This window comes from Nicotiana sylvestris, chromosome 7 (assembly GCF_000393655.2).
Source record: "Nicotiana sylvestris chromosome 7, ASM39365v2, whole genome shotgun sequence".
Lineage (NCBI taxonomy): Eukaryota > Viridiplantae > Streptophyta > Magnoliopsida > Solanales > Solanaceae > Nicotiana > Nicotiana sylvestris.
The window spans coordinates 88,668,090-88,681,527 of record NC_091063.1 but is presented as its reverse complement, the minus strand read 5'-3'; the positions used below and the strand labels follow the sequence as shown (position 1 = coordinate 88,681,527).

The window sequence follows — 13,438 nt, the reverse complement described above, 5'->3', positions numbered from 1 at the left end:
TGATTTGATTATTTATTCTGCCCTTAATTCATTTATCTAATATTTTTGATTATTTGTGTTGAATCTATCCACATATCCTTAAAACCGCGTACAAATTTAATTGTTATCCATTTTAAGGGTAAACAGATATTTTATACAGTATTATCGAAATTTCCAAATTACAGAAATAAGAAGAAAATATCTTGGACCGGACTTTGAATCGCTGCTTGCCATTCTTCTTCATTCAAATATTCAATATATATCTTCAAATACCAGTAGCATGAACAATATAGAATGTTTTAAGGACACAAGGAGGAGTTTACTATATCGACCTAAGAAAAGTGCAAAAGTCGGTCAAGATATCCGGACACTTCAATTGTAAAAAGGAATCTATCACTCGATACAATTAATTCTTCCGGTCATATAGTATTTTGTTAATGTACTTAAAATCATTTCAGGCATCAGTATACGTAAAAATAGAAGCTGTGTAAAAGAAGTTAGACGCACACATTAAAATATGTATGACCAGATACAACTCTTCTGGTCATATAATATTTTATGTAACCTAGAACTTGAACTACAATTGCTTGTGTTTTATAAAACTTTAAATACAACCAAACAACAACAACAAAATAGTGCTTGCTAGTATGAATGCATGTCTATGAATAAATCAATAAAAATATTAGTACAAGGAAACTACCAAGCAATGAGAACAGGAGCAACCACTAACGCCGTTTGGCTTTGATTTTGGTTGCGGGTTAGAGTCATGCATGTATTATTAAGGTAGGAATTACTTATAGAATCAGTAAAGTAATTTGTCTATGAATGCATGGCTTTGATATTGTTATGCAAGGATTAAATATACGGGGATTAGCTATATAAAAATTAATTATGCAGTAGTTATATAAAGATTAGTAATATAGGATGTACATGGGTATTACTTATTATTAGCCTACCTTATTCTATCAAACTTGTTAGTATATTTTAAATAAATCATTTAAAACGAAAAAATAAAATTTTGAATAGAGGGTATTTTGTTATTTTGTTTAGTAATATGTACAAGTTATCCCATTTTTTACCCTGTATAAATAATACATATATTTCCTTATAACTTATACATATAGTAGTTGTGCGGAAAAGAAAAACTTGAACCAAATATTGCATTAGCAATTATGATATTTTATGTGAAAAAAGAAAAAACCAACTAATATTATAATATAACTTATGCTAGATTTTATGTGCAGATTTTTTATTTAAATTTTAGTTTTAATACATGAAAAACTCCTCTCTAACATGATGAATCTTCAATTTGACTGATGGTAATAGAAAAACATAATAAAAATGGTATAGCAATATAAATTCGAATTAATTTAAACCTCAAAACGAATATAGAACATCGAACAAAAAAGCAAAAAAATACAAGCAACAAAGTTCGGAGGTAATTAAGGGGAAAGAAGGGTAAAAGTGGGGTGAATAGAATTAAAAAAACAACAAATGACTAGTAGAAGTTGAATGTGGACCGCAGTTATCGTTGTCATGATCAACACACAAATGAGAGAGACGGGGGGGGGGGGTACGTTGTCGCGTAGCGAAAGGAGGCAATTGGAAAAGGAGCGTAGCGGTGTATGTAATTTCACAAGAAAAGTGGGGGCCGAAACTGACATTCCAGCACAAACATGACGAGAAAAAAATCAATGAATAAACAATACACAAAATTTCATTTTTCAAAGAAGACCCACCCCCACCCCCTATATTAGGGATAGGTATCGGATAGGACAGCTTTGTAGAGTAACACCACCTTCACCTTTTTTCCATTCTCTTCTTTTAATTTCTAACACTGCTTCTCTCTATTTATATTTTATGTTACGCTTTTCTTATCGTCCGTTTGAATTGACTTATTTTAAGTGCTTTTAAGTTAAAATAATTTTTAAATTATTTTATAATATTTGAATAAAGTAAAAAAGTGCTTTTATACCTTTGTTTTTAAGCTAAAATAACAAAAACAAACCAAAAAACAAAAGTTAGAATTCCTAACTTATGACTTAAAAGCTATTTTGACTTAAAAACCACTTAAAATAAGCTCATCCAAACGGGCTCTTAGGCGGCTAAAAATAGAATAACAGTATGTTTTTACGTTTAGTTTTATTTATTTATTTGATGCATATTTTTATAATTATAAACATATTATATAATATATTTAAAATCATGAATTTAAAAATACTTTTGGTATATATAAAAAAATTCCTTTTAATCTTTTAATGCATTTAAGTTGAGTGCATTATTGATTTAAATTTTTTTATACAATAAGTAATAACGGCGGAGCAAATCTACATCATTATTACGAGTTCGATAGAACCTAATAACTAGAGTTTAAAATTTATCCTTATTTTTAAAAATTTACTTAATTTGTTCAAATAATTTATCTCAAATTCAATAAACTGCCATGATATGAAATTTAAAACTCATAAACTTAAAATCTTAAATTCACTTATAGTAAGTGACATATATTATTATAACTTAAACTACATTAATAAAGGTTGAAAAATATTTGTGCTCTATAGTCAAACCTCTTTATAACAATCTTGTTTGTTTCGAATATTTTTGAATGTTATAAAGAAGTGTTGTTATAAAGAATATATACTATAATATAACATAAAAATTAATAATAAAAAAGTTTAACTTTTATGATGAGGTGTTGTTATATAGGGATGCAGAAAGATATGATGGTATATCTTTTCAAATGGGATATCCAAAGTAAATATTTTTTGTTCTGTTTCTTTCTATTTTTATCTCTTAATTTCACTCTCACGCTAGCTAAAATCACAGGGGGGGGGGGGGGTAAAAGGGGATACGGGGTGAGGAATGAATAGTGGTGATTAATGGTACAAACCTGCTTTTTGGTGGAGAGAAGAACCTGATGCCTTCTTTTGATGTGTGAGTGGGTGGTGCTCTTTTCTCATCAAAACATACTCTCTTCTCTACACTATAGTATATCTCTTCTTTCCATCTTCTTATACTCACCTCAGCTACTACTTCTCCTCCTAGTAATACTTTTGGTATTTTATCTTCCTTCCATTTTTCTCATTATGTACTATCATCTTTAGTCTCACATAACAAATAAAATCAACAAAGTTTGTATCTTTCTCTTTTTTTTTTTTTGGGTGGTTTTTGCTCAGACCCTCTTGATTTTTTCTCTTGGATGATCTTTTTCAGTTAAGTTATGTGTGGGTTTTGCTTTAATTTGAATATGGGAGTGGTTGTAGGTACTAGATGAGGTTTGAATATTGAAATTTCTTGTGATTTCATGATCTTTATTCTGTGATTGTTTGAGGTTTCTTTCTAGAGTTTGCAAATCTGGTCTCTATTTTTAAGTTTTGAACCTTGATTTCAGTGTGGTCGCTCTTCTTCTACTGTTCATTGAGACCAGCCAATAAAGATTTGATTTTGATTTCTGGGGTTTCTTCATTTCTCTCTGTCTCCTTTTGATTTCCACTAATCTTGACCAAAGACTCATTTTTGTTATGTAGGGATCTCATATATTTGTTGTTAAACTCTTTAGATTTACTTTGTTTGGACTTGATTTTGGACGTGTATTAGTGCTTAGTTGTTCTCCAAGAAGCAAAACTTGGAGAAATTTTATGTACCTTTTTCTTGGGTTTGTCCACATAAAATAACGTTTCATGAGACTTGATCTACCTTCACATCTTTGCTTGTGGGTTTCTTTCTTTCCCAAAATTAGTTCTTTCCTTGTTCAATGGGTCTTTTAAACATAAATAGTTGGCTTCAGATTTACTCCTTCCTACCTTAGCTTAGCACATAAAATAACATTGTTGTTGACCCCTTTAGTCTTTTGTTGGTCTTTCTTGAAACTTCTTCTCAGCTTAATTAATCTCATGTTTTTAACTCTATGTTGCAGGCTGATTTTTTTTTTTATATGAAGAAAGGGTAAAATCTTGGTGTTTTAGTGGTGGTGGGGTTTTGTTTTGTTGTCTGTGGAGAGAGGCCTTTAATTAGAGGCTACTGTTATGCTGAAGGCTAAGTATAATAAGGAGATAAGACTAAGTAGTAGTAGTCTTGGAAAGTATAATAATAGGAGCATCAGCAGCAGCAGCAGTTCTTGTGACTGTTGGGAAAACAGCACAAGAAAAAGAAGAAAGGAGAAGCTTATCAGCAGATGTTATCCATTGAAAAACTTGCAGCAGCAGATCCTTCCCAAATCTCTCTACTGAAAAGTAGTAGCAGTGATGAGAGGCCTCCTCCTTCTTCTTCTTCTTCTTCTGATTCTGATAAGAAGCAACTAGATCTGAACCATTTTCATGACAACAAACCACTCCCCAAATTCTCCTTAAGGTAAAAATATATCTATATATATCCTCTGTCTCTTTGTCTTTGGGTTTCTTCCCTTTTTATTTTCATCAGCTCTTCAATGTTCTACTATTGAAGGGGTTTTTAGTCATCTGAAGATTTTCTTTCTTGAGTCAGATCCACTGTTCTAATCTGATCTTTTGATTTTGGGAAACAAAAATATTTGCCTTTTTTAGTTGGTTGTCGTTTCCTCTCCTAGTCTTATTTCATGTAGCTATATGTTCCTTTCATATGATAAGCAATTACAGACTGTTGCTTTCTGCCAATTCCCATGCTAATTTTTGTTCAGGTTGTTGTTGATGACATATGATATGAATGTTTTCTAAACAGAAATGTTATCTTGCAGAGATTATGTTTTCAGAAGCCGGAGAAAGGACATAAAGACCAACTGGCCATTTTCTCAGAAAAATTTGCAGCTTTGTTTGAAGCATGGCGTGACAGATTTCTTACCCCCTTTTCAATCTGTTAAGGGATGTGCTGTAGATAATTGTTCGATTGACAAGGACAAAACTTTTGATCAGGAGGAGCATGTTAAGGTAGATGATGATCCTAGATGTATGTCAAAATTAGCTGCGGATCATAGAAATATTAGTGCAAGTCGATCTGATAAAGAGAAGGTGATCCGGTCAACGATAACCAGTCACTCTTGTTCTGAAATTGATTCAGATCCAACAGCTGAAAGGAATCCTAGCTTGGAAACAGAAGCTGTTGGGAAATCTGAGGGTAAAGGTCTTTTACCTCCCATGTCAAACAAGAGCGGGAGCACAGCACAACCACCAGCAGCAAAAAAGTGCAGATTAATAGTCAAGTTGGGAAACGCTACAGATCATGGAACGGTAGAAGAGGAAACTACCACCAGCAACAATTTCATGGCTTCTGAGGCAATGGCTTCGAAAGTATGTCCAGTTTGCAAGACTTTCACATCCTCATCAAACACCACCTTGAATGCTCACATAGATCAATGTCTCTCTGGAGAGTCAACAATCAAGTGGACAGAAAATTCTAATAAGGTGATTAAGCACAGGATAAAGCCAAGGAAAACGAGATTGATGGTGGATATCTACACAACAGCTGCGTGCTGTACGCTGGAGGATCTCGATAGGAGGAATGGAACCAACTGGGCCTCAAACCCGAGTTTGTGCGTTCGAGACACTGAGGTATCTGCTGTTGAGAAACTGGATAAACCTCCTCCTGTTAGTCATGAATGCACTGATAATGAAGGTGCTGTTTATATTGATGCCAATGGCACAAAGGTTCGAATTCTGTCCAAGTTTAGCGATGAGCAGCCACAATCATCAAAGCTGATTAATGATCCTCTTCAGAAAAATTTGGTAGACGGAGATAAAAGAAGCAAATTCATTTTGACAAATAAGAGGAAGAAGAAGAATCATACCCAGAGACAACACAAGCTTCTGAAATCTTCTCGTACTAAAAAGTTTTGCTTGTCCAAGCCCTATCACTGTCCCAAGGTATTTTTTCCCCATCCTAGATATAAAGAAGTTTGCCCCGCTTTGCCTTTGTTCTTGAAATCCTTTTAAAATCAAGAATATTACAAGTCATCTTTAAAATATTAAATGTAGCATATAGTGCAGTGAAGAAGCTGCAACTTTGAGGAGATTGGGAGAATAATGTTACATGTGTTTCCCGGTATCTTGGCCTTTAGCTTAATTTCATGATTGTTTGTTTTGGTGGTTGGTGAAACGGAGGGCTAGATCGCTTGGTACGGGAATGGGTGTGGGGGTTGGTGGAGTTTGCATGTTTTGAGAACTAAACCGTAGTAGTTTACAGCAAGCTTCTACTTACTTCGTTTCGTTATCTTTTATCAAAATTATATTGCTTTTACCAACTAGCAGTTCTATTTAAGAATAATTTGCTTAGAACTAATTTGCAAAATATTGTATGAACAGATTGAGGGTGGTCAAGATAGCACCTTTTCCCCCAGAGAAAATGTTGTCAAAGAGGATTGCTTAAATGCGCAGCTCAGATCTCCAGAACAGGTGGTATTAAATGGATTGGGAACCATAAAACAATGGGCATGTTCCAAGAGAACTGGCCTCACAAGGAAGATCAGTGATAAGGGCAACCATCAGCGTTCTGGAGGTGTTATGTTGACTGCCGTTCAAGATGGCAATGATGTGTTGCCTATGACTGGTTCATCTTTGAAGATAAGAAGCTCTCTTTACAAATCTCCAAGATCATCTGTTAATACTGTTTGTTTGCCTGAGAGTAGCCAAAGAAAGGGGGATGTGCTACTTGAGCCTCAAGATGAACATAGCGAGGAGCCTTCTCTGCAAAAGAAAGTGGATTTTTCATTGTCTCGATCTCAATTCCCATCTAACAAGAAGAGATCCCTAGTGTTACAAAGGAACAAAGAAAAGCATTTGAAGGTAGATGTCCATTCTGTAAACAATGGCTCCGGTGATCGTCCAAAAATAACAGTAGATCATGCGCTTTCTGTGAAAAATATGAGGGTTGGGAGAAACTCAGATCTACTAGAAAAGGCGGATAACTCTGAGATCAATGGTGAACCATCCACCTCTCATCCAGCATTCTCCTCGAAAGCTAGGAAGTTGGCATCATTGAGGAAGAACCTTTTGTCTGTCAGTGAAGGGCCTGCTCGTGGTGTTAAATGTAGCTTGAAGTGGAAAACAGCTTCCCCTAGGAAGTCTAGTATGCGCTGCACTTCAGAATCAGAAGAAGCTGTAGTTTGTCAAACTGAAGGAGAGAAACGTTGTATAAGAGGAGATCCCAGTGAAACTAAAGTTCAAGTGAGCAAGAGTTGTGATAGGGTAATTGTTAAAAGATCTAGAACTTTAAGCATCGGGGAAAATAGGGAGGGGGTTATGGTTTCTTATGTGGAGGGTACCCTGGGCTTGAAGAGCTGCTCACAGTCTTCAGCTGAGATTCATTCTGATAATGAAACTGGCAGCACTTTAGCAGGTGCGTCTGATGCTATGAGATCTGTGAAAGTGAATGATCAAACTCAGAATGACAAGACTATGGATCCAGCCGTTGCCTCGGAATTCGCTGCGAGGGGAGATTTTACGAGTTTTAGCAAGTCTTTGGATGCTGGATCTGATGAGTTTCAGCACTTTAGCAGGTGCACCAAAGCTGCAACACGTTCACAAGATCCTATTTTAGGTGTTGAAGAAGAGATGTTTAGTGCAGCGGAAATTGGGAAAAGTATGAGTGATCACAATCTCCATGACGATGTTACTGAATTGGGATGTAATGATGGTCAAGGGAATTACTTTTTGGAGGTTGATCCAATTCCCATACCAGGACCGCCTGGATCTTTTTTACCTAGTCCTGGTCGTATGAGCTCAGACGACCTTCATGGGAGTTCCTCATTAACCAGCAGTAAAATTCAATCTTCTGCTGATTATCCTGAATTCTTTGATCAAGATTCTTCTGGTTCCCCTACTTCTGCTGCATCAACAGTTTCTAACTCCACTATGGCTAGAACTGGCTCAAGATATTCGGACAAGTTGTCTGGCAATGGAAGGGATTCTTCTGAAAGTCTCAAATGTCACACAGCTGGCTGGGAAGATAAAAGGTCGAGCTTTTCTGGCAGCAGTACTGTTGATCTTCTTGTGGAAAATTCTGTCACTCGACTTCAGACAGCAAATACAGGAGACGATAGGGATGGACTGGACAAATTTAATGCAAATACATTCTTTCCTGGAAAAGGAGCTTTCAGATTTACAAATGATAAGCCATGTTGTTGTGTCAGGAAAGATGGAGCATCTCAAGAGTCGCAGCTCTTACAGCGACGGGCCACGGCACCTTCCCCTTTTCCTGCCAGTGAGAATCAGTTGAGGTGTGATTCAATCAGAAGACCTAATAATATCAGTAACTCATTTTCTCTTAGTGACTCGAGTTCAGGACCTGAAACAAATGCCACTAAATCATCCATTGGATATACTCAATTTGGAGTTTCTGCTGATTCTGACTTCAAGCTACCAACTCGTGATTCCGAGTCTTTTAGTCCATCTGCTTCCAATCCAGTTCTCAGGCTGATGGGAAAGGACTTAATGGTGGTCAACAAAGATGAAGACTCCCCACTGAAAAGATCATCTCACTCAAATTCCATGAATGACCTGGCAAACACTAGACTTGCTGATGTTTCTTGTGGCAGTCTTCGTAGTGAGGATCTCTACTCCTCTCGTCAGGTGGATGCACATAATCGTCTTGTCTCTCACTTGCCTCAAACTGGTGATCCAGTACAGCATTTTGATGTCAGGTTGTTAAATGGTTTCAAAAGTCGCGACAGTTACTCAAGGCCACAACAGCTGTCCCCTACATCTCCAGTCTCGATTTCGTGCAAGAGTAGTGGTAGCGGATTGATGGGTTCTGTTGGCAGACAAGACTATTTAGGAGGGTGCAATTTACATACTGTGCTCAATGGACCAAATGATGAGACATGTGATGGAAAGAAGTTCGTGGCAACTCCCGCATCTCATTGGCAAAATTCTACTTCAGTTGGGAATGCCGTCAAAGAAATTATTATAATTGATGATTCTCCAGAAAACGGGGCTGATTCTGCATACACCATGGGCACGGGGAGAAGCAAGTCGTCAACTGGTATCCAAATGCAGATGATCAGCTCGGGCTATACCTCAAAGTTTGTGAATTTCTGTGAAAATAGACCGTGTGGTTCTCCTTACAGCGGATCTGGAGTAGCTCAGAATGCGAATTTGCCTACTCAAATGAACGAGATTCCTGCTAAGTGGAATGGCAATCCGGAAGGTTGTAGTTTTGTTCGTCCAAGCTCTTTCTCGGCTTCCTCATCACCTGCAGGTCCTTTTAGATCATCATCTTTGTATTATTCTGCCGGCTTTTCATAACCAAGAATGTTGCCTTGCATGGGCATTTACTCTCATGACAGACAATAGAAACCTGACGCTTACAAAGCATAAATATAGCAGTCTGAACGAAAACACACACGGCAAGTTTGAGCAGATGAGTTATTCTAGATTTGCAGGTTTTGCTTTAATAGCTACTTGAAAAACTGAAAGTTCCATAGAGATAAAAAGCATTTTACTGAGGCCAGTTCGAAAGTTCCCTGGAGTCCTACTATGTATAAAAGTCTTTGAATAATGAGTTGTTCCGTGGATATGAACTTCCAAAGTGGTTTCTTCTTAATACTTCTCCTCTATGATAGTACTTTGCTTCTAAGAATAGTCTAATACATAGAATACTAACTTTGCTCTTTTAGAATGAGACGTACTGTTCTCACATTAGTGGGTTTTTAGCTATGGATTTAACTGACAGCGTAAAGAATTTTGACAATATCAGCGGATTACATGTAATTATCTTTAAGGTGACCTGATGGTATACAAGTCATTATATACTGACAACGTACATATAGAAGTTAAACTCTTTAGATGTATAATATAGGATGGACGTCAAAATTGAAGAAAATCAGGAAGTTTGAATCTGGGATAGTCTAGTTGAATGGAGAGATCAACTAGAACTACATACATAGAATATTACAGGTTGTAATGGGTTGTGTATCTATGAGTCAGTGGAAGAAAATGACTAGTAGTAAGTGGAACGACAACAGCTCATTATAAGTTGCCCTTTGCATGGCTATTATACAATTATCTTGATGTGACATGCATTCACTTCTCCGAGCATTTGCACGTTTGATGGTGAAACATCATATCCATCTCTTCTCCATTATCATGCTTCATGTTTCTGTTTCTATCTCAAACCATTTGATATCCATGAGTTTAGATCTTGTTATTTTTCTCATGGCGTTCGAATTTCTATATATTTCATGTGGCTATACTTGCTAGAACCTAGAAGCCACTAAAAAAGAAAAAGTAAAGAGATGTTTATATACTACGTTCATGGAGAAAAATGAAATAACTAGTTTTTCTTTGTAGATTCTTTAACTTTTATGCTTGGAGGAAGATGGTTGTTGTTTGGGGAGACATAGTTAGGATTTGAAGTTTATGAGTTCTGAATTTGTCAATCCGTAGCTTGGCTATAATGAATTTTCTAATACAAATATAAAAGTTAAGCAAAAAATACTGAGTTCGTCCGAACCGTAAGCCGTGAACCTTGGGGGTGGTTTGGGGAGCATAATAGTCCTTTGCTGTTGTTGCAGTGGTGGTGTACGTGTTCTGATACTTTGTATTATTGCATGCAGGAAAAAAGGCAGTTCATACACGCTCCTTTATGTCTCTTTCTATTTCTTATGGGATTGTAATGTACAAATACCCTTATATTAGGTAGTATTACTTGTTACTTGTTATTATATGATAAGTATTTAGATCCATACAGAGAAAAGGATTCCAAATCCTAATTCACGCATATATTAGGGTTTCTCTAATATTACTGCATATATCTACGTGAATTTTCTTCTATACTTTTCTCATTAATTAGTATGTTAAACCTAACTTTCTTTTTCATGTAGGATTTATATATGTTGCAAACTTTTATTGATAACGGAGTTGAAAGAAACGATGATGTTTAAACTTGTGGTCTTACATGCTTTATTATTTGTATGACTATAAAAATATGTCATTAAAGACAAATTGAGAATTTTAAGTTAAATTATTATCAAATTTAACAGTCTCAACATAAACATGCTACCGCATAAATTGTAGGAGTAACCATAAGTATTCTTTTCCCTAAAAAAAATATAGTATTGGTATCGTGGAAATTAAATAGTAGTAACCATATTAATCCAAGTAAGTGGGAGAAGTCCCAAGTGGTTAATTTGGTGTGTGTGGGGGGGGGGAGGGTTTGTAGAAGTGGGTGATGATGAAATGGACAGAAGCAGGAAATATAGCCGTTGCAGACTTATAGCAAAATATATTACTCTACGTTATCACCAATTAAGTGAATGTACGACCAAACTTGTGGCTGTCCCTTTATACACTACGCTGGAAGGAAGGGCTTAGTCAAAAGTAAACAAAAGAAAAAACAAAGATGACTGGTGTGAGATGTTTTTTTGGTGGAAACGTGGGTCCCCCTATTAGTAATATAATATAGTATAGTTGTCCTGTGGTTTATATCATCGATCACCTATACTAAATCATCCATATTCTACCCTGAATTCCTAATCGAGGTCTATTTAGTACTGTAAGTTTGTGTTGGTTAAGGATTTTAGCTGAAAATATTCAGATAGGGATGAAATATTTGTTGCCTAAGTAGAAACAATCGTTGTCTAAACTAAGTATATTCATGTGATTTGACAGTGAACCCGTGTGTGAAAAAATTAAAATAAACATGACACGATCTACGTGACATGAAAATATAAGCTGGAAGCATGCATTTGATCGATCCTAGAGGAATATAATGACCCTAAACAATAATGGCTATATGTAATATATTTATGGGACTGACTAATTTATTGAATGGTGTAAAAGCTTGATCGAAAACAAGGGCAAGTTTGTGAGGATTGATCATGAATACGAAGTTTATGATAATTGATATATATATATATATATATATATATATATATATATATGCATGATATATTTTGGACGGTAAAAGTCGATCGATAACGTGCCTTCTCGTTTTAATGCACCCTCCAAATTCAGCTCATCTAAGTTCTCACCACCACGTTTCGCCTATCTGCAATGTCAAAAAAGAATTATTATGGGACCAACTTTCGCATCATCACTTTCTTGTTGTCATAATGAAGAGTTACTCCTATTAAAAGACAAAGACCCTCTTCTCTACTGTTTCAATACTAGTCATATCATTTGTTGTATAGCATTTACATTTACATTTACCTAACATACGCCATTCGTTGAATCATCAACTAATTAAGCAATCTCTTATTTATTTAATTTTGTTAATTAGGAAACAAAAATTTAATTAGGTTTTCGTTACAATGTGTATTTCCTTCAGAACCTCTGCCTAGATTCTAGACTAGATGCCTTTGTTTTATTAAATAACCAAGGTGCAAATCGAATGTCTCAACTCCAAATATTGGTTTCTAAGCACAATTTTTTTTGGGTGAGTAAGAAGGCATGCAGTAGTCTATCTAGAGATTCTAGTCTAGTCTCACGCCACTTGAATGCATTGTGTGCACCTACTTGCGTTAATTAATAACAAAGTAGTATTATTATATAATTTGATGTGTCCCATTACTTTTGACTTCCCCTCCCCTACCTATAATCTCCAAGAGCACAAAAAGATTAACTTTCCCTCGATGGTAGTATATTTACGTAAAAAGGAGAAAAGACAAAGGTTGACGGTCTTTCTCCTTATCCTAACCCATTTCCCCCCCTTTCTCCTCCCAAATATATAGGTTCGCAAAAAAATAAATAAAGGGAGTATTTTGGCCAATGTATTAAACGTTAGTGTTTTATGTCATATTTCATATGAAGTGGAGGTCTATTGAGTTTTGTAAAAATAAGAGAAGCTTTTTAAAATAATTGACCTAAACCATTCTATATATATTATACAGTGATAAAAGGAGAAAAACTATAGAAAGAGAAGTCGCTCTCTTGCCGAGCCGTCCATCAATAAATTATATATTCTGTAGTGGGATACTAAGAAAGTTGGGCATTGTGGACCACCTTCCTCCGTCTCAAAGGGGCCATTTTCATAAATGACCTTCATTTTTTTAAGATTGTTATTTAAATTCTGTCTGCATTATATTGTGGGTTAAATTTCTCCATAAAAATAAAAATAAAAATTCATCGAATTATTTTTAAAGCCAAAATTTAGCCAGCAGAGCTTTTTTTTTTTTTTTTGGTTGAAGAAAATAGCCTTAAGAAAAGCCATATTGGTTAGGGAGAGGAATTGCGATGGCCAGGTTTTTGAGTGCATATTATTTTAATCCAAATATTTCTTGTATCAAAGGTGTCGAAATATAATGGCACTATGTTATTTGAAGAGTCAACTACAGCTTTTACCGTTGACTACAAATTACAGTCTAAAACACATGAGGCAAGCAGAAGGAAATATAAAGCCTTTGGTCGAGCAAACAATTCTTCAAACATTTCTTACTATATAAGTTATGATATAGAGTGCTTAATTATTATGTCCTATCTCCTGTGTCAAATATTAATTATTTTAATAAATTTTAATTTTCTTTAAAAAAAAAAGTCGTTTATGATAAGCTTTT

General features: G+C 35.4%; 1 protein-coding gene across 2 annotated transcripts; it reads left to right on the top strand.

The window, feature by feature from the left end:
- Positions 1-2,883: 2,883 nt before the first annotated feature.
- LOC104241199 (uncharacterized) lies at positions 2,884-9,489 on the top strand. 2 transcript variants are annotated; one of them, XM_009796117.2, is made up of 4 exons: positions 2,884-3,035; positions 3,896-4,329; positions 4,691-5,813; positions 6,252-9,489. In XM_009796117.2, exons 2-4 carry the CDS (start codon positions 4,154-4,156, stop codon positions 9,189-9,191), a joined length of 4,239 nt encoding a protein of 1,412 aa, XP_009794419.1. In that variant the 5' UTR covers positions 2,884-3,035; positions 3,896-4,153; the 3' UTR covers positions 9,192-9,489. The 2 variants fall into 2 exon arrangements, with proteins under 2 accessions (XP_009794419.1, XP_009794420.1); XM_009796118.2 differs by having other exon boundaries at positions 2,949-2,967.
- Positions 9,490-13,438: the final 3,949 nt, after the last annotated feature.

What these genes read in the sequence shown, in the direction of transcription:
- LOC104241199 (XM_009796117.2), top strand. Translation starts at nt 4,154, where the DNA reads ATGTTATCCATTGAAAAACTTGCAGCAGCAGATCCTTCCCAAATCTCT. An exon ending in CTCCCCAAATTCTCCTTAAG is followed by an intron (nt 4,330 to 4,690) that starts GTAAAAATATAT and finishes GTTATCTTGCAG; the next exon opens with AGATTATGTTTTCAGAAGCC. An exon ending in AGCCCTATCACTGTCCCAAG is followed by an intron (nt 5,814 to 6,251) that starts GTATTTTTTCCC and finishes TTGTATGAACAG; the next exon opens with ATTGAGGGTGGTCAAGATAG.